The 19,312-nt window shown below is 44.3% G+C and overlaps 1 protein-coding gene across 1 annotated transcript; it reads right to left on the bottom strand.

The window, feature by feature from the left end:
* Positions 1–1,726: 1,726 nt before the first annotated feature.
* Positions 1,727–6,372, bottom strand: LOC149852275 (zona pellucida sperm-binding protein 3-like). Its single transcript, XM_090028754.1, has 9 exons — positions 5,983–6,372; positions 5,564–5,682; positions 5,378–5,481; positions 3,325–3,502; positions 3,127–3,247; positions 2,930–3,021; positions 2,669–2,808; positions 2,393–2,518; positions 1,727–1,872 (listed from the first exon to the last, which is right to left on the bottom strand). Exons 1-9 carry the CDS (start codon positions 6,370–6,372, stop codon positions 1,727–1,729), a joined length of 1,416 nt encoding a protein of 471 aa, XP_089884880.1.
* Positions 6,373–19,312: the final 12,940 nt, after the last annotated feature.

The following is a 19,312-nucleotide window of genomic DNA, read 5'->3' as shown; positions in this document are numbered from 1 at the left end:
GGGGGTTACTTATCAAGCTTAAAAAAAAAAAAAAAAAAAAAGTTAAATACCAGATTGGATGAGGGGCCATGTCAGTCCTTGGGAGGCAGGGGGGGAAAAAAAAAAAAAGCACGCACAGCAGTGTCTTTAGTAAAAGGAATCCTGGGGCAACAGTGGCAAAGGCCCTTTAAAATAGTTCAAATTCTTAAAAAGGAACTGCAACTTCAGTTGTGATACTAATTCTACTGTACTTTGTACTTACTCAGACAGCAACTAAAGTATCCAGGATATAATTACTAGATGCCTCCTTTTTAAATGGCTTTTTTCCTTCCTTTTTAAAAATTGTTTATACCTTAGAACTCCCTAGACCAGGCCTGCTATTATGCTAGGCAAATAGTAACACCATAAAAAGAGTAGGTAGATTTAGAAAGCAAAAGTACAATGGCCAGAAGTATTCTGATGCTATTCAGGTCTTAAAATTAGTGCTTGCAGGTGAAAGAGGGTTTCTGGTGAAAGGTTTTTCCTTAAGCCAAATAGATAGCCTCCATAGGGAGGATGTACAAGTTGCATTACTGCTGCAAGGAGTATACATGAGCAGAAGGAGTTCACTACCTAAAATGCTGTAGGAAACTTAACTAACTCTTTCCTCACAACATAATAAGAACTTGTTATGATGCTAGCCATTTGTCCAGCAGGAAGGGAAACTGGAAGGTAAAGTGATAGCATGAAGACGCTGACTGTCTGTATAGTCGAGTAAGGACCCAAAAAAAAGGCAGGCAAGGCATCTTAGAAGACCATGCAAGTAATTCATTATCTTACCCCCAATCAGAGATGAGAGATATCAGCACATGCGCGCACCCCCCCCCCCTTTGTGACTCAGGCGCTCACTTAGCCATCCACCACTACATAGAACTTGCAAGCCATTTTATTTCTCCTCCCCATGATCCATTTTCAATTTGGACTAATCCGGCCTCATTTTTGTCCAAGTTCCTCCTTGATTGGGAAACCATAGTTCTTCCCTTGAGCTGCTGAAACATCAAAACACCCAGAGACACTCAAATTCTCTGGTCTGCAGAGATCTGGGATGAGGAGCTACCAAATGAGGGCACCAAGTCAGAACAGCCAAGTTACTATTCACCAAGCCAAATACTTCATAAATTCAGAGTGAAAAATTACCATGTGATCCGGGGGGAAGGCAACTGGAGAAGGCTGCCTGCTACAGTTTTTTTTTTTTTTTTTTTTTGCTGAGGCCAAAAAACACACCACACAACACCAGATTTGTCACCTGGCCCCTGGTTCCTCTTCCTATAAATCCCACACATTTGGTGCTTGCAGTTGACCAGGCCAGGTTAGTCCTAGCCACTGGGGCACAACACTGAGTTTGCAGATGTGGCTTGGGAGTGCTTGTCTCTTACCTCTCCAAGAACCTTTTCTGTTTTTAAATGAATGGCAGCTAAAAACTTGACATCGAGGAATCTTAAATGCCCCCACCCCCAATCATGCTTTCAGCTGTCACCAAGACAGCTTAGCTTAGAAAAAGATTCTTCTTTGGAGTGCAAGATACATCTTGCATGAATGCTTAGAGCTAAAGAGAGCAGAGACTTAAGCACAGTCAGGACACTAAGATGCACCAGCTATCCTGTGGACAAAATATATTCGTTGTTCTGTACCCCTCCCGCAGTTCCAAATGAAGAGCCTTGCCTCTTATTAGAAATTAGATGGGTCAGACTCAAGGTCTGAATTTATTTTACATTGTACAGTGTGTAAGAGGCACATGACACCTCTGGCATTGTATTAGCAGTGCTCTTTTGTATATGAAAATGAGTCCCAGAATAAAGAAGGCCAGAGTTACGGCAGCCGCTACCACAATCAACCCAGCCATCTCTTCTTTGCCTGTGAAAGAATGGGGGTGGTTAGAATAGGAACCAAACTATTTTTTCCAGCCATCTTCCAAAATCCCTAGTTATGGGCAAGTTTACTTCGGAGTCCTAGAGAGGTCATATCAGGAAAGGGGCTAGGGAGCACACACTAGGATAAAAGAGTGGAGCTATGTTAGTTGCTATTCTACAAGCAAAAGCTTCCTACCTAAGCACCTGCTGAATTGGGGGGGGGGGGGGAAAACAAGTGAGATGGATGAACCAAGTGGGTACTCCTCACTAGAGGCTAGTCTTAGGCCATTGATGGGTTAAGCCCAGCATCTGGGTGACCTTTTAAAAAAAGTCTGCTCCAAGTCCAGCCACATCTTTCCTAGACCCCCATCCCCAAGTGGCAGATCCATGTAGCAGGTCTTAAAAGACTGAAGGAATAAAGTCTTGTGAGGGGGCTTTCAAAAATCAGCCAGTGTGATGTGGTACTCTTGTGGTAGCTAATTTTGGAACACCTAACATCTATAGCAGACAGATAAATTGTATACCATTCTTTGCTGTTTTTTCTACTTCTATTTGATATTTGAAGAGATCCCTGGACTCTTGTGAGGCATCAAGGATGTATAGTGGCCCGAGCACAACGTCAGACTCTGCTTCCACCATGGAGGAGTTACCTGTGTTGAAAGTAAAAGGTAGTAGCAGCCATTTCAATCCCAGGAGGAAGAGGCTCAATGCAACTACTTTTGGGGTAAGTCAGACCTATTTTTCCCAGAAGAATTGCGGGGAAGGAAGGAACAGAAGAGGAAGAAAGTATTAAGGCCTACCAGGCTTGGAAGCCACATCTCTCCGGAAGTGCCTCACTGGCCATCTGGGAGGGTGAACTCTCCTAGACCACCCAAGCAACCCACAATTTCCAGTTTTACAGCAGCTGCAGATGTCCCTGGTGCCTTCCACTGGAGACCAGCTAGAACCAGGAGGAGGGTGGGAAAAAGAGGAAGATGACAATCCCTTATGGCAAGGGGCTCTTCCAGCCTGTGCTGCCCATCATGCCCCACCTATGGGTGTTCATCTCCCCAGCTACTTACAAGTTGCCCACTTTGTGGAAGGAACAGGCCTTGTTCAAGAAGTCTGGAACTTGGTCAGCTGGAGTGACCTTCAGATGGCAGGTAATATAGATCTGGGAGGGCAATGGAATAGAAAGGTTAGAGCCATCCCATAGGACACTCACCAACACCCTCCTTCACCTGGAGACCAGATTTGGGTCAGAAAACAGAGATCTTACCAGGTTCCTGGCATCTGCTGCAAACTTGAATGCATCAGTCACAAGCTGCAACATGTCCTGCCTGGGCCTAGGCGATATGAAGGCTGAGGTGGCATCATCTGATCTCCCATCCACAAGGCATCTAAAGATAGGCAGCTGTGTTAGCTTAAAGCCCAGCCAGAGTTGGGATCCTTGCCAAGCAGCAAACTGAGCTCTTACCCATTGAAGTCAATAATGGCATAGCGGGGGGAGGAGTTTTTGTCTGGGGTAAGGGTAGCCACACAGCTGTCCACAAAGAGCCTGAGAGCCATGTGGTTCTCAGCAGTGACCTCAGCTTGGATGTGCATGGGTTCTCCCAGGTGAAATCCATTGGAGGGTCTCTCAGCACTCCAGTCATCTGTAAGTGAAGCTCACAGTGAGCAGAGGAAATAAGCAGGCAGGGTTGGGCTTTCCTGAAACAGTCTGAAGAGATTACATGAGGCTAAAAAGAACAGGGAAGTGGAAGAAGATGCATGGAATCTAGTTGGGCTAGCATTAGCCTGAGTTAGTTATGCACCCCTCCCCCACTGACACCAATTTGTTTTGTATCTGATTCCAAGAGCTGTCCCATTCTGGGATCCAGGTTAGAGATCAATATATTGTCTACACAAGGCCCCTCTAATAGTAAGGAATTGCTTAATCAAGATCAGCCCAGCTGATCCACAAGTGAAATATGCCCCAATCCAGCAGAAACAACTCCACCCTTCCCCACCCCCAAGCAATCCAACTTGGGGGATACTCCTTTCAATCCCAGATCAGGCTCATTACATCCATGAGCATGTGGACAAGGCTCATAGTAGTACAGAAAGGATTTCTCTGTATTACCTCAGAGCACTTGCCCCATGCCATCCAGCGAGGCATCAGCCGAGGGCATTCCAAGGCATAAGAAAAAGCAAGTGACCTGGAACATTCAGGCCACTGCACCAGGAGAGATCTCTTCTGACCCCTGTGAGCAGCCTGCTGAAGCAAGAACTCAGCTTACATTAATACTTGCAGCTCTACAAGCCCTGCTCCCCAGTGCAAAGCAGCATCAAGGAGGGGTGGTAAACAGTATGGGGGAGGGGTTATATTTAGTCCTTGCCTCAAAATACATAATAAAATAATTCAGCCTGACCCTCTGCACACAACCCCAACAGGTTGCTTCCAGGCTGGTGTTAAGCAGCTCTTTAAAGAGAAGATGGATTTTAGATGAGACTGAACATGGAAACAGTCTGAGGACACAGCAATTTAGACTCACTGCTACAAGTGGCATCCTAGAGGCCAAATTGTCTAAAAGTTGACCTTCCAAGCATTGGAGGACTTAAAAAAGAAAAAAAAAAAAAAGACCCCACCTCAACCAAAACAAAACAAAAAAAAACAAACAAAAAAACACCCCACCAAGGTGAACACTCTTCTCTTGCCTCCAGTTATCAAGTGCTATATAAGCAAGGGCACAGCTGTCAAGTCATAGCAGTTTCTTCTTTGAAAGCAGAGTTCCTGAAGTCTTATGCCACACGTTCCCCACGCCCAGTCTCCCTTCTTTCAGTCTAAAAACTGTAAGCCTCAGCATACCCATCACCATTCCCAGACATTACCAGCAAAGATTCTGTCCTTAAATAGCTGAAATTAGGACAGGAAGTTCTTGGTGTCTTTTTCTAGAAAGAGGTCTTTTCATTGATCTCCTTATCATCCACTGCATCAAAGCTGGTTTTAATTTCTTCCATGAAGTAGTCATTACACTTCATGTAATGCAAAGCATTTTTAAAACAGTGTCATGCCACAAAACATGATATGTAGGAACACAGGTGCTTTACATCATTCACTTGTGCAGTCCCATCAAAAAGCTGGGGTTTTTTTGTTTTTTTTAAACGAGATTCATTTTCCATTATGTGCTACTTGTCTGGAGTTATTTTTCTATGCCAGCAAGTTCATTTGAAGGAGAATTAAAAAGTCTTTCTGAAGCTTGCAAAGGAAAACAGTAAGAGACAGGCTGCATAAAAGCCATTTGTATCTTGATTTTCATTTAGTGATAGGGAGTGGCAACAGAATAGAAGTCTCTGCAAGAAGTACTAGTAGCTCACTGCCCGAGAACTAGGGATATACATTTAGTAGCCCAATACAGTCTACAGGAGTTCTGAGTTTTTCTGTACTTCACCACTTCTTCACATGGAAGGTGATTTGAATAGTTAACACTTACTGGTTTAACATAGAAAAACCCCAAGCATCTCCATTTGCCCATTGCAGTCTCACCTACCATTCATCAGGCGCAAAGAGAAATGCAGTCTCTCCTCTGCAGACACAGTGGAGAAGAGAGGAGACCAAGTTGGCTTGACAGCTTTGCTGCTCACATTCTTCTTCCTGGAAGAGGACAGCTCCATTCATGATCCAGGTCTAGTTAGTAGTGAGCATATGCAGAAAGGGAACTGAGCACTCAGCTCACCTGGGATAGTGACATTCAATAGGAATCACAGCAGGATTGGTTCGCAAGATAACTGCATTGCCAGCAGGGCTGGGGGTATAGTTCAAGCTGGTCCTATAGATCAAGGAGTCTGGGGTCATCTGGGTAAGATCAGACATGGAAAGAGTTAAGGCATATCTGAATATCATCAACAGTTCTCCCTAGAAAGCACCAAAAGCCAGGTGACTCTGAAGTCTGACTGATACATGAAGCCCCTCACCCAGTCAGCTCCACTTCTGGGGCTCATTGAGGAAGAAAGCTCTTCAGTGACTTTTTACAGGGCTGGGACTGGAGATTAGGAATAGGACCCCAGAGGGAGTGAGGAGGAAGCCTATAGAGGAAACAAGATGTTACCAGGGCTCTAACCCAGGGGTCTCAAGGCAGACCTGGACTGGTCTTACCTGCAAGGAACTCCCACAGTCCTGGAGCCCTGCTGCAAAGGTCACTGTATTCTCCACTTCGTTAAGGGCCACATGCTGGCAGGCAGCTGAGCCCAGACTCAGGTCAGCAGCTTTGATCAGCCGCCCGGTCCCAAATAGATCCCTATGTACAGTTACCACCATCTGAGCTTCTTGACACTGCACTATGACAGGCTGCGGCAGGGGCACTGCCCTTATTTCTGAAGCATCAACCCAAGCCCAGGGGGAGGACTGGGAACTAGAAGCATCAGCTCTAGATGGGGGCCTCCAGATAGCCAAGTCACTCCTAGAAAAAGCCCAAGGGTTGTAGCAAACTCCCCCACTGAACACCCAGCACAAGACTACTAACTCCAGGCAACCTGAGGCCCTCATCCTTCTTGAGTACAGCAACCCCAGCTTGAGGGAAGCTATTGCTTGGGAACCTTTTATACCCTGGAATTGGAGCCAATCACACCTGTCCCCACTAATTACCACCTTTGCTTAGATTGCAGGCAGCTGAGACCAGTCTCACCCACTGTTCAGATCCCAGGGATGGGGGAGATAATGAATGGAAATTACTACCACCTGGGGTGTCAATTGATCTTTTGTGTTTAGGGAAATGCCTAATATGCTTCAGATAATTAAGAGGTAAAAGTCTTGGCGGGAATTAGGGCTATCAGTTGTCAGCCTTGATGTTGGTGCTGGAGAAGTATATGGTCCTGGGGTGATGCAGTGAATGGTACCAAAATGACAGTGCCTGGTTTGCTGATTAAACTCACATTCTTAAGAGACTATTAGCCTGATTCTTCTACTCTACAGGCAGGGCAGCTGAGCAAATGTTACTCTGTGCATTTCAGGAAGAGCTCAAGATGATAAAAACTTCTTACTGCATAGATACCATAAGAGAGCTGGAAGAGGACAGTAAGGGGGTGGGGCTGCTGGTTAGTGCTGAGCTGGAGGTGCTTTACCACTGGGAGACTGGAGCAGTGGAGGCCTCTTGCTGGAGAAAGCTTCTGTGCTGCCTGAGAAGCAGGCACTGCCAGTGTCCCTAAAAGCAGCCTCCCATCATAATACTCCTTGACACTTCTGAGGCCTCCTGCCCAGAGCTCAGTACCTTGGAGCTAGGATAAACTCTATGCAGCTCCTTAGCAATAAAGAGCATTGTCTTACTGGGGGTTTCTTGCCTGTGTTAATCTCATCCATGCTCCTGTGAGTAAAGAGGACACTCCCAATGTGGAGGGGACACATGCCAGACCTGAAGCGTTGTCTCTACCGGTCAGGCATTCTCTCTCAGGGTTGGAGATGAGCACATCCATTGCCTATGAAGACCTACCCTAGCTGTGGCTTCCCTCTGGTAGGACATGAGGTCCCAAGCATTCCCCACTGAATTGAAGACAGAATCACAGAAGATTATGAGCCCCAACAGGAAAAGATTCAGTGGGTGGATTGGAAAGGCAGAAGAGAGGAATTTCTCTTCAATGCTGAGGGCCAGCACTAAGTTTGTATAGTAAGTAGGACCCCCATCAGGACCTAGTCAGGGCTTAGTCTTTGTGCCAAACCTCTGTTTATGGATGAGTTTCACCCACACCTCATGGTTAACACATCTGTGTCTAAGCTAACCTGCCCCATATTCTCTACCTAGTTGAAGTGAGAGCTTGGCTTTTACCTGTCCTGCTGGCTGAGGGGTGCAAGGAGAAATCCAGTCTTTTTCCTCCTGCCCTCATGTGTCAGGGGAAGTTCTCCAGGGATGTCCACACTGTAGTCAGAGGCAGGGCTGCAGCTTAAGTAGACATACCCCTGCGGAGTTCAAGGAAGCAAACTTGGGGGATGATAAGCAATGTATCCAAATTTGCACAGCTATCATCTGCTAAGTATGCTGTGAAGTCTGTGCTACTAGATCTCTACAGCAGATAATTGTCCCCTGTCAGCTCCTGCACTATGTGGAAGTCCCCAAGATAGAGTTGGTGTCACTGGTTTGTGGACATTCCCCTTCCTATTGAATGATGCAGATGGGTGAATGGAAAGGATATGTCCAGATCCTGGCTGCATTCCCACTGCTTCTCGGTAGCATATAGGCCCCTTGGGACTACAGAGTAGTTTGAGGCAGCTCTAACAGACAAAATGACCGGGGTTGGCACAGAACATCCTTAGGATCTAAGAGTCACACATCACATATCTGTAGTCCCCCAGTGGATACTGTGTGCAGCTGAGAATTTAGCTCCAGGACTCCTGAATATCCATCTAATCTTCTCTCCCCTGGGCCAAGTGCTTTATGTTACTTCATATAATTTGCTTCCTTAGTCTCTTCAAATAACCATATTGTTTGCTATCCAGCCCTTGGACAAAGGTATTGAGGAAATGTGCAACCTGACACATCATGGATATGGGCAGGTGCATTGGACCTTGTGCTTCCATACTGATATGTGCACTGGTGATCTAATCCCCACTGACAGAGTGTGGGTGGGGAGTTTACTGTCAGCAGCTACCTTCCCAATAACAAGTCCATCTCTTTCTCTGCAAGCCTCACCTTGTCCATGTTAGACACTGTTAACCTGGAACCTCAGCCAGTTGGTTTGAAGAGGAAGGAGGTTCCCCATTGCAATAGAATTTGCCCATAGATACAAGCACAAGAAAGGACTAGGACAGGTAAGGATCAACTTTAAGCTTCTTGCAGGGCTTTCTGGACAGGACAGGTCAGGGCAGGAGGGATTTTTCTGGATGGATACTTTATTACCAGCTCATCTGTTAAAGAAAACTAGCATAGTGTGGTATGCAGGGAGGGTCCTAGTAAGATGGAAATTAGGGCATTAATAACACATAGTCTTACCATGTGTATGAGTATTCAAATCCAGTTGAATGATAAAGCCTTTCACAGATTGCAGCAGGCTAGTTTCTCAGATTTGCAATCCCAGTACATCCTGTGAATATGGGTCTGATGTGTTCTTAAAATACTTTTGCTTCTTTTTCTAACTGGGTTTTTTGCAGTGGCTCACCCTGAATAGTATTTAGCAAAGCTGTTTGTATTTCAATTGGTAGTGAGAGTGTATTGTACTGTAGTGGGGGTGTAGGTAGCAGGCATTGCCTATTCTGATGGTTGCAGCAGAAGGCTGTTAATTAACACTCCATTACTTACTGCATTAACACAGTGAATATGTAGGGTCCTATAGAAGTGTTAAATATTAATGTTAATATAGTGGGAAGGAATAAACATATGCCTGACTCATGACCAATAATGCACACTATGTAATATTAAAAGCTGTTGACACATTACTCTGATGTGTGCTGGGAATCCTTCATGCATATCTCACTCCAGTATCCTGTCTGACTTTCTGGGCCAAGCTCTGAGATGTGGCAGTGTAGCCAAGACCAAAGAATTTTGCCTTTAGAGGGACATGTTTCTTCACAGAGATTTGAAAAATGCATGCCAGCCCCCATTATTCATTTTATGCTGATATATTTCCTTGGGTATGAAAATGTTGGCATCTATAGATAAACAGATCCTGCACTGATCTAAATCTGAATATCTCCACTGATTTCAGTGGAGTAAGACCTATTCGTAGCAGGAGATGACCTGGTTATATCCAACTGCTATTAAATACATGAAGAATGAGATACTTCTTCCTAATAATATTAATATGGCCCTTATTACAGTTTAAGTGACTCTACTGAACAACATGGGGTTGACTGTGATTTCTATAACTGTCATGGACATAGCAGGCAAAGATACTGACAGTCCCTTTTAGTACATATGCCACATGTTCACGCATTTTCAGATTTTCTCTTACTATTTCACTCACCTCCAAGAATGGACCAGCCAGTTTGAAGCAAGTAACAACTGGGTCGAACCTTTGTCCAACATTCAGAATGAACCTGACTTGAACTAATTTTTATTTATTTTTATGAATTTGTGCACATCAAGATCATGAACTAGAAATGCACCAGCTCCTCTGAAAAAGGCTATTTGCAGAGGTATTGCTTGTAGGTTTTAAGAAGCACTGATAATCTCTTGCTAGGAATCCTTCCCTGCACACTTAGCAGCATGGAAGATATGGAGATTTCATTTGCTGCTATAGCTGTATCCAATTTAATCTTGTGTAAGCCAGTGAAGGCCAATCTTTTTGGCAGACAACCTTTTCCCAGACAATCCCCAAGTGCCACTTCAATCCCCTTCTACTGCCCAATCTGCTGTTCTGCTTTCTGGTTTCCTGACCCCTCCCCAGTCTGCTGTATGCCACATACAGAGTTTGCTCATACCACTCATACCCCTGGGTGGCCACCCCAGTATCAGTAATGTGATGAAATCAGATTGACCTGGTGACCATAACCAGTTCCTCTTCTGGTTCCTCTTAGGCAGCTGACAGTTCAGCATTGGCATAGAAAACTGAGACAAAAGAATGGTATGGAAAAAACTCAAAGTTTCTTTGTTGCTTATAGCAGGTAAGAAATTCTTCCATATAAACAATTATTTTGTTAGAAGTTCCATCAAAGGAACATAGGGCTGGCCAAACAGGATGAAACCAATGGCCCATCTAGTTCAAACTCTTGTCTTGGATAGTGCCTAGCACCAGAGGGCAGGGCAGGCCAGCATAAACTCCCTCATATACAGTGCAGCATATCTACACTGGGGCCTTGCACTGGCATAGCTACTTCAGTGAATGAACACAGCCTAACCATGGGTTAGTGCAGGACAGTGAGGACCTAAGCCTGAGGCATGAGTGGTATTTCAGTCTTGTGCTACACGATTCTGAGGGGTAGAGAAAAAGCACTCATTTACTGGGAGGTTCATCTGAAACGTGACTGATGTGTCCCACAATCCATGATCCCTACACACAGTGTTCTTTTCATTCTGATTCATGGTCATTGGATAGACTGCTCTCCTGAGCATTACTTCCTAATGCAGTTGCCACGGCTGGAGAAATTGAATCCAAGTGGAAAGTCCTGCAGAATCCTCATGGATTCACAGATGTTAGGGGCAATTTAAGGTTGAATTATGCTGCCTTGCAGGCACTTCTGATAATACTGCTGTATTTTAAATATGTCTTCATCGCCAGCTGATGCTGTTGAGAGCATAAAGAATTTCGCGCCTTCCAAAACCCACTGATCCCCAAATCCCATCTCATCCAAACCCACAGGGATATTTGAACTATGTTCTTCTTTTACTAGGCATTAGGCATTTCTACATGAGACATTTACTCTGGAGCTGTCTAATTAGCTCTACAGTAAAGTCTCCACATCTACACGTGCAGCCCTATTAGGTCACAGTGAGCGCATCTAGATGAGTTGCTGACTGTGCAGTAGCCAAATATTACTGCTCAGTAGAGTGTTACAGCACTAACAGTGCTAATACGCTACTATGCAATAATATTAGGCTACTGCACAGTAATGTCACTTAAAAGACGTTCACTGGTGCTACTGCACAGTAACTCCAGTTACTGTACATTTATTTAGTGCTTCATTATGCAAGTACAGTAAAAGTTATGTTGTTTGGCATCCATGAGGAATGGGGGTGTCAGTTAATCAAATATGCCGGTTATCCGAGAGTTATACTTGGCCATAGTGGCAGGATGGGCGAGATATTCAGCGATAAAGTCAGAACACAGCACAAGCACAACGCGATCACAATGGCGGGTGTTTACAATTGAGACTGCCACTAGTGGCACTGCTCAGCAGCGTCCTGAAGCTTCCATAAACAACAGATCTATGAGACGCGCACAGCAAGATGCCCCATGGCAACATGTATTGCTGTCTATGACAGATGCTGGTTAATAGAGTATTCTAGATGGTAAAGTGCCAGATAAGCACGCAGTAACCATTGCTTAGTAGCATCTCATGTAGATGCGCCCAGTAAACAAATAAATGCTGCCATAGGATAGTACTTCTATCCCGTGTTGGCATTATTTACTGTGTAGCAGTGCACATGTAGACGCTGATGGGGATGGCTGGGGCATGAGGGTGCTCCAGTATGAGGGCTGCCTGCTGGCTAAGCCCAGCACTGGAGCACCCTTGTGCCCCAGCCAGCCCCTCCACAGCATGTTGAGCCTGTTGGAGCAGACCTGGGCTGGCAGGGTGGCCCCCCAGGTCCCCTGCCAGCTGGAGCTGTTCTGACTTGGCTCAATGTGCTGTGGTCTTGGGCGCACGTGCAAATGTGGCACCTGGGAGCAATAAACGCTGGCATGATGTGTGCTGGAGTTTATTTCTTCACATTAATTGTAAGTGTAGATGCACCCATTGGCCACATCCAGATGAGCATGGACGTTTGGTTCTCAGGGGACAAGTAGCTGCGGCACACTTTGCACCACCACTACTCATCCCTGGGGAACGCCTGTGCTATGTGTGCTTTGATGCATGGCAAGTTACCCTGGGTGGGGTAGAGGAAGCTGGGGCCAGCACTGGGCTGGACCCAGCAGCCTGACCTGGGGTTCTGGGAGCCTCATGGGGCTGTAGCAGCAGTGATTCTGCCACATGGAGCCTGGCCAGCAGCTAGAACACGGCTCTGGGCAGCCTGACTCCACTCTTGAGTGGCATGCACTGACTGTGCATGTGCTGTTCCACTTCTTTTTCCTACAGATATTCAGGGATGAAAAAAGCCCACGGAAATAAAAAGCAGAGCAGCACATGCTTGGGCTGTATACCCTTGCAGTGTGGAGAACATCTAAATGCATGGTATGTGGCACTGCAGATGTGTTTATGGCGCCACATACCGCACAGCCGCAGTCGTCTGAACATGGCCATTGAGTCCACATTTGGCTACCTCTATTGGTGTCGACAGAGTTAACGCTGATTTACACCAATCTAAGTGACAGGAGAATCAAGACCCAAGGTACAAACTTGGCTCAGCTGGGCCAGGTTACACCCACCTGTAGGTCTGTCCCCAACACTTAAATTAGCCTCTCTTGCACTCAATATAATGGGGGAAAAAAGCAATAGCCAGGCAATAATTTGTTTAGATCATATTAAATCATAATTAAACTGCTTTGCATCTAATAGGCCTTGTAAGAGTTGTAGCTGCAGAACCAAATTCCTCTGTGATCATTGCAACAGGTAAAAATGGATCAACTACTTTTTTCATCTTAGGATGCTAAGACTTCCCAATCAGACAGGAATATATGGCTTTCTTAAAAGACGATGGATATAATTTATACATATCTTGTGATGTTTATATGTAGAGGCCACTGGGGAAGTTCCAGCTTTTTGCCTTTGTGCTGAGTGAGCCATATAAATACCGATTCATCTTTAATATCAGAAGAACCCACTGTTCTTATATATTATCATGACTGTTTTCCTCCTCAGGCCTGAAAGAATGCTTTGCATTTGTGAACTTGTCTAAATTTATCCCAGCTGTGCAGTTGGTCCAAGAAAAGATATCAACCAAAAAAAATCCTTTTCTCACAAAGTTAAAAAATATTTTCTGTATGCACAAGCTGGGATATTGGTGCCTATAGGAGTTTGGTGTCTAAACCTCAGTGAAATTTCTATTGTCCAACCACCCCTAGCTTCACTTGGCAAATCCTTGCAATAAGTCTTCCTAGTTCAATGAAGCACACATTACCAAATCTGAACAGGCAAAAAAATACAAAGGAATACTATTTTTCTAAAGCAAGTTACAGTAAATGTTGACAAGCAACAACTTAGGCCACTATATTTTTCACTGTGTTTTTTATGAGTTAAAGAATGGCCTGCATTACTTAATAGTGATATTATATCAGTAACAAATATGTTGACCTGATTATTATAGAATATTTCCATATCTGGCTTTTACAGATAAACTCACAAATACTTCTGGAACATTATCACCTAGTGACAGGTTATCAAGTACACTACTCACCACAGTGAAATCATCTTCAAACACTTCATTGTTATCATCAACTACAAATATCTCTAATGATACAAAATCACAGATAGGCTTGGAATCGACTTCTGTTACAGTAGGCTCAAATGCATCAATGCCACAAGAACCTACAACCATGATAATGTCTACAAATGGTTTTTCAATGAGTACATCATCCTTACAATCTGCTTTCAACACAACCCTGACTGCAGCCACAACAGGTATTGGAATTTCACCATCATTTCCAGCTGCAGATACAGCCTCTACATTATCTGTAAACAGCTCAGCATTTGGAACAGATACATCCTTCAGAGCTGTTTCTTCCACGGTAACTAGATCTGCCACAACAGACGTTGCGGCACACGTAACAGCCATGACATCTGGATCTCCTACTCCTGCAATAACATCTCATGATAAAAGTACAGCTGTTCCTAATGTGACAAATGGAAAAAATGAAACTATATCCGCTGCCCTGTCTGCTTCAAGTTTATTCAGTCCAGCAATTTCAGCACTCACTGGCATATTAGATTCTATTTTATCCTCGTCAGAAACCGCCCTATCTTCAACCAATGCAGCATCAGCGTCAAATGGGTCTTTATCCATTGCAGCCTTTTCAAAGTATGCTTCATGGGCATCCCGGGTTCCATCATTAGCTACTAAAATGTCTATGCATGGATCTGAAAATACAACTTCAGCTTCTCCAGAAAGTTCAGTTTCAGGGCCTTTAACTACTACCGCCACACCGTCACTGCAAGGTGCAAGTACATTTAGTACCAGAGCTGCATCCAGTATACTATCTGGAACAAATAGGCTTAGCAACACTCCATCAACAGATATGGATAGAGCATCTATATCTGTTCCTACATCTGGATCCACAGCATCTTTGAATATGATTTCTGAAGGATCTTCTTCAGGAGTGGGACCGGAAACCTTAAGAAGTTCAACATCTGCATCCATGACTATTGTAACATCAGAATCTTTAGTAAAAGTTACAAACACACATAATAGTGCACAAATTACTAGTGCAGACTCTCAAACAAGTGGAACACCAACCATTGTATCAACCTCAGCACTTGCTCCAAGCACTTCGAACACTACCACATCAGTAGTTGCTGAAGAATAGAACTCCTCAACATCTGGGTCATACATAAGAGTATCCACAATGTTTTCAAACAATTCGTCATCTGAAGCAAATACTGCTTTTGCTGGAGTGGTATCAGCAACACCACCATCTACACAAAATTTCACATCTGGAGTTTTTACTATTGGTTCAACATTATCGTTAGCTAGTACACTTAGATCTAATACCATAGACATCTCTATTATGACATCCAGAGGAACTGGCTCTTCACTGACTACAGCATCCTCAGAGTCTCTCCCTCCAAATATACTCCAAACTAGTACATCAGTAACACCTGGCATACTACATTCTCCTACTAGGTCATCATCCACAGTATCTTCAAACAACATAACACCTGACATAAACATGCATTCTGCTTCTAGTCCCACTCTTGAAGAATTAATAACTTCTTCAAGAAGTACAGACATGTCAGAACCCATGGATGAGTCATTTAACTCTGGATCCATGTCTTCTATATCCATAGCACCTTCAGCAAATGCAACATCCAAAGCAACAGTATTTCCTATGAGTGCCATACCTTCTGGAACCGGAGCCGCAATGCTGTCCTCTACAAGTTTATTGCATGGCTCTTCCACTTATGCTGTGATGTCATCATCACAACCCAAAATGAGAACTTTTGCTATTGCAGTCACTTCTAGTAGAAACTCCATAGCCACTGGCTCTTACACCAAGGCATCCTCACTGTCAGCTAGTACAACTTCCATTGGTTCTTCATTCATAACACAAGAACCCTCAGTCCCATCAACTATAGCCACAACTGATTTTCTTGGGGAAGCTACAAATACAGCAACATCCACAATTATTGCAACATCTTTATATCTTCCAGTTTCTTCAGTCTCCATATTCACCAGTCCCTTTGCCACTTCCGCTGCCAACAATTTTGGAAGTCTGCCTTCCAGTACCCCTCCAGCAAAGGTCACTTCACCTTCACTGGTTCCAGCTACTACTGAATCAGAAAGCATAATTCATGCATCTCAGCCCTTGAGCTTCAGAATTATTAGCAAGGACTTCATTGAGACACTCAGAGATCCTTTGTCACCTGAGTACAAAATACTAAGTAAAAAGATTGAAGACAATGTAAGTACTTGCCAATGAAGGTTAGGAGATCAGGTGGATCTAGAGCTGAGCTAATTATATACAGAATTGCAAGTACATAGAAATGCTTCCCTAGGATGAAAGTCTGTATGTTACAGGTGCTTTCAAAAACAAAGTTGTTCCCATCAACCCAGGTCTTCTCCAGTCCCCTGCAAAATCCCACAACCTAAATCCCTTTCCCAGGTCAGTGCCTGCCTTTTCACCCCTTGCCAAGAGAGTGTCACTGACCTATGTGATAAGTTACACCCGCTCTAACTTCTGCCCATCTTCCTTGCTGACGTCCAGATGTGCCCTCTCCCTCTGCCAGATTTTGGCCAAGTGGCTGAGTTGAGAAACAGTAAGCCAGGGGGCATGTGCTGAAAGGATATTAGTGCAAGGTTCCTCTTTGATATCTGGAAGTGCTGTGGAATAAGGACATGAGACTGTAGGTAGGAGCTAGCAGGTATCATCACAAAGATAAATCCCACTTGCCTATATAGCTCTGTGCTTCCCAAAATGTGGATTGCACCTCCCTGGGGGAGTGTGAAAGGTTCCTAGTGGAGGCAAGTGCAAATCACTGGCAATTGGCAGTCCTCCCCTCCGCCATTTCAGCCATTGCTATGCTCTAGTACGGGGGTAGGCAATTATTTTGGGCAGAGGGCTGCTTACTGAGTTTCGGCAAGCCATCGAGGGCTCCATAACAGGCAGCCCAGGGCAGATGAATGCTAATTTTTTAAATTTTTTAGGGGCCCTGTGGGCCAGATAGAATGGCCTGGCGGGCCACATCCGGCCCCTGGGCCGCATTTTGCCCACTCGTGCTCTAGTACTTCGGCTGCTGCCACCACCATCATCTCCTTCACTGAAGATCCCATCTCTCACCTGCTCTCCCCACTTCAGCCACCACTGCCACTTACTGTACTGCTGATTTCTCTGGCTGGCCGTTACTGCTGATTTCCCTGCTGCCAAGTGCTGCTGGTGAGGGGAATCAGTGACAAGAGGGGGCAAGGTGGCTGATGGTGGCTGAAGTAGGGGAAGCACAGGAGAAGTGGTAGTATGGAAAGCAGCAGTAACAGCTGATACATAGGGCGCAAGAGTGTCTTGCGACTTGTGACTTTCCCAAGGTACAGCACAAACACAAGGTCAAGGGAAAGCTGATTTAGCTGGCAGCATTATTTAAAGTCTTGAACACTTTGTGACATCATTTGAAAGATATTAGGAAACTTTTGTTAAAAATCCCCTCAGGCAATGGCTGGAGATCACAGATCTCCCTTCCACAAAATCACTGGCTTGTTTCTAAACCAAAGATCTTATCAGCAGTTTTGTTATTGTGGTCACTGAGAGCAGGATTGTAACTGTACTCTGGGCTTGCTCCTTGCAAACTGGTTTTTATTCATACTTGGCCTTTTTTGCTAAATTGTGACTGAATATGCCTATGAACAGTGAAGGTTAAAGGACACTTTTTTTTCTTTGCCTCCATAGCTTACACCCATCTACAAGAGCAAGTTCCATAACTGTGAGACAATGGTAGTGAATGCCTTCAGGTAAGCACTGAATATGTTCTGTGAAGAGCTCTCTGTTATAAGCTGGGGCAATGGCTGTGTGGAGATTAACCATAAAAATAATGAAACAAAAACAACCTCAGCTGTATACTTGACAGTACTTCAGTACTTTTTCTCTTTGTTATCAGTAGTTTTCTCGTAGCACCCAGAATTCCCATCTGAACCCTGCTGTACTAGAGAATGTGCTTGCACATGAAAGACAGTCTCCACTCCAAAAAGATTATGATTAAATAGAGAAATAAACTATTATCCCTTTGGGGAAATGAGAGAGAAAAATACATGAAAGAGTCCAACTCCTCTAAGAAAGGTTTATGAGGATTGTCAAGGTAGTTCAGTGTCATATTGAATGTAATAGTTTGAATGCTTGTAATAACTGCCCCTTAGCCAGTTTAGACAAAAGGCAAGGTTCGTCTTCTTATCTAGGCTCATTGCTTGTTTTTGCCTATGTGCTGAATGTCTTGGTTCTTGGATTTTATCTTTAGAGGCCTTTAACAACATTAACCTAAAAATGACGCTTAAGCAAACATTCTGAGAGATCAAAACCTAGGGGCTTTTGAAAGTGGGGTGGGAAGAGACGTCACTGCAGTGGTGTGGAAAATCTCCCAAAGACACTGAATAGTCAGTGGACAAATTCCGTTGCAGAAGACAAACAGAAAGCCCAGCAGAAATCTGTTAAGTAAAATCCGAGCCCAAACTTGGGAGTAGTGACAGGTTTGGGTAGGAGGGGCCCAAGACAGCAACTCACCCAGTAAAAACTGTAACCTACAGTCCCAATTTGGAGGTAACCTCACTTGCAGAACACCCGAGTGGGACCTCAGGAAGGGGACATGTTCCTATCACTGCTGAGACCAACCCTAAAACCATAAGTAAAGAATGAAAGCATATCTGGGGATTTGTTTTCTCAGAATTCTAGGGTTGTAAGTATACCATGAAAAATAACCTTTACTTGTAACTGTAGTTGTTTTTGTAATACTAATTCTTATAGCATTGTTTGGAAAGGATTTCTTAAAGCTAAGCAGTGTTATATGTGTAGCAAGGAATTTTAAAATAAAATTGTGTTGTATGAATTAAGTGTGCAATCATTGTGAAGTCATGCAATCAACAAAGTGCTCCTCCAGCCAGGTGCATCAAACGAATCAGTATATTGTGTTGGATCTTTCTCTATTCCATAACCCACTAGAGACATTTCGAATCATAGAACAATAGAAACTTAGGGCTGGAAGGGACCTCAGGAAGTCATCTAGTCCAACCCCCTGCTCAAAGTAGGATCATCTGCAACTAGAACATCACAGCCACAGCTTTGTCTAGCTGGGTCTTAAAAACCTCCAAGGATAGAGATCCCACAGCCTCTCTGGGTAATCTGTTCCAGTGCTTTACTACTTTCCTAGGGAGAAAAGTTTTCCGAATGCCTAACCTAAACTTCCCTTGTGACCGTTACTCCTTGTTCTATCATCATCCACCATGGAGAACAGTCTAGTTCCATCCTCTTTGGAACCACCCTTCAGGTTGTTGAAGGCAGGGTTTGAATTACACTTTGACTCTTGTGGAGGTCTGCAAAAAAAAAACTGGGTTGCCCATCATGATGCCCTAATAAAATCAGAGACCTCCCAGGTTATGATTTTCAAATCTTATATGGGGGGCTCTCATCTCTTATGGTGGGGGGGTCAGCTCCCTCAAGCTCTCCCATAATTTGAACCCTGGTTGAAGGCTGCTATCAAATCCCCCCTCAGT

The sequence above is a fragment of the Crocodylus siamensis genome, chromosome 15 (assembly GCF_052110815.1).
Source record: "Crocodylus siamensis isolate JL-2025a chromosome 15, ASM5211081v1, whole genome shotgun sequence".
In the NCBI taxonomy this organism is placed as follows: domain Eukaryota; kingdom Metazoa; phylum Chordata; order Crocodylia; family Crocodylidae; genus Crocodylus; species Crocodylus siamensis.
Note: the sequence above shows the minus strand (reverse complement) of the source record. Positions and strands in the feature narration are given on the sequence as shown.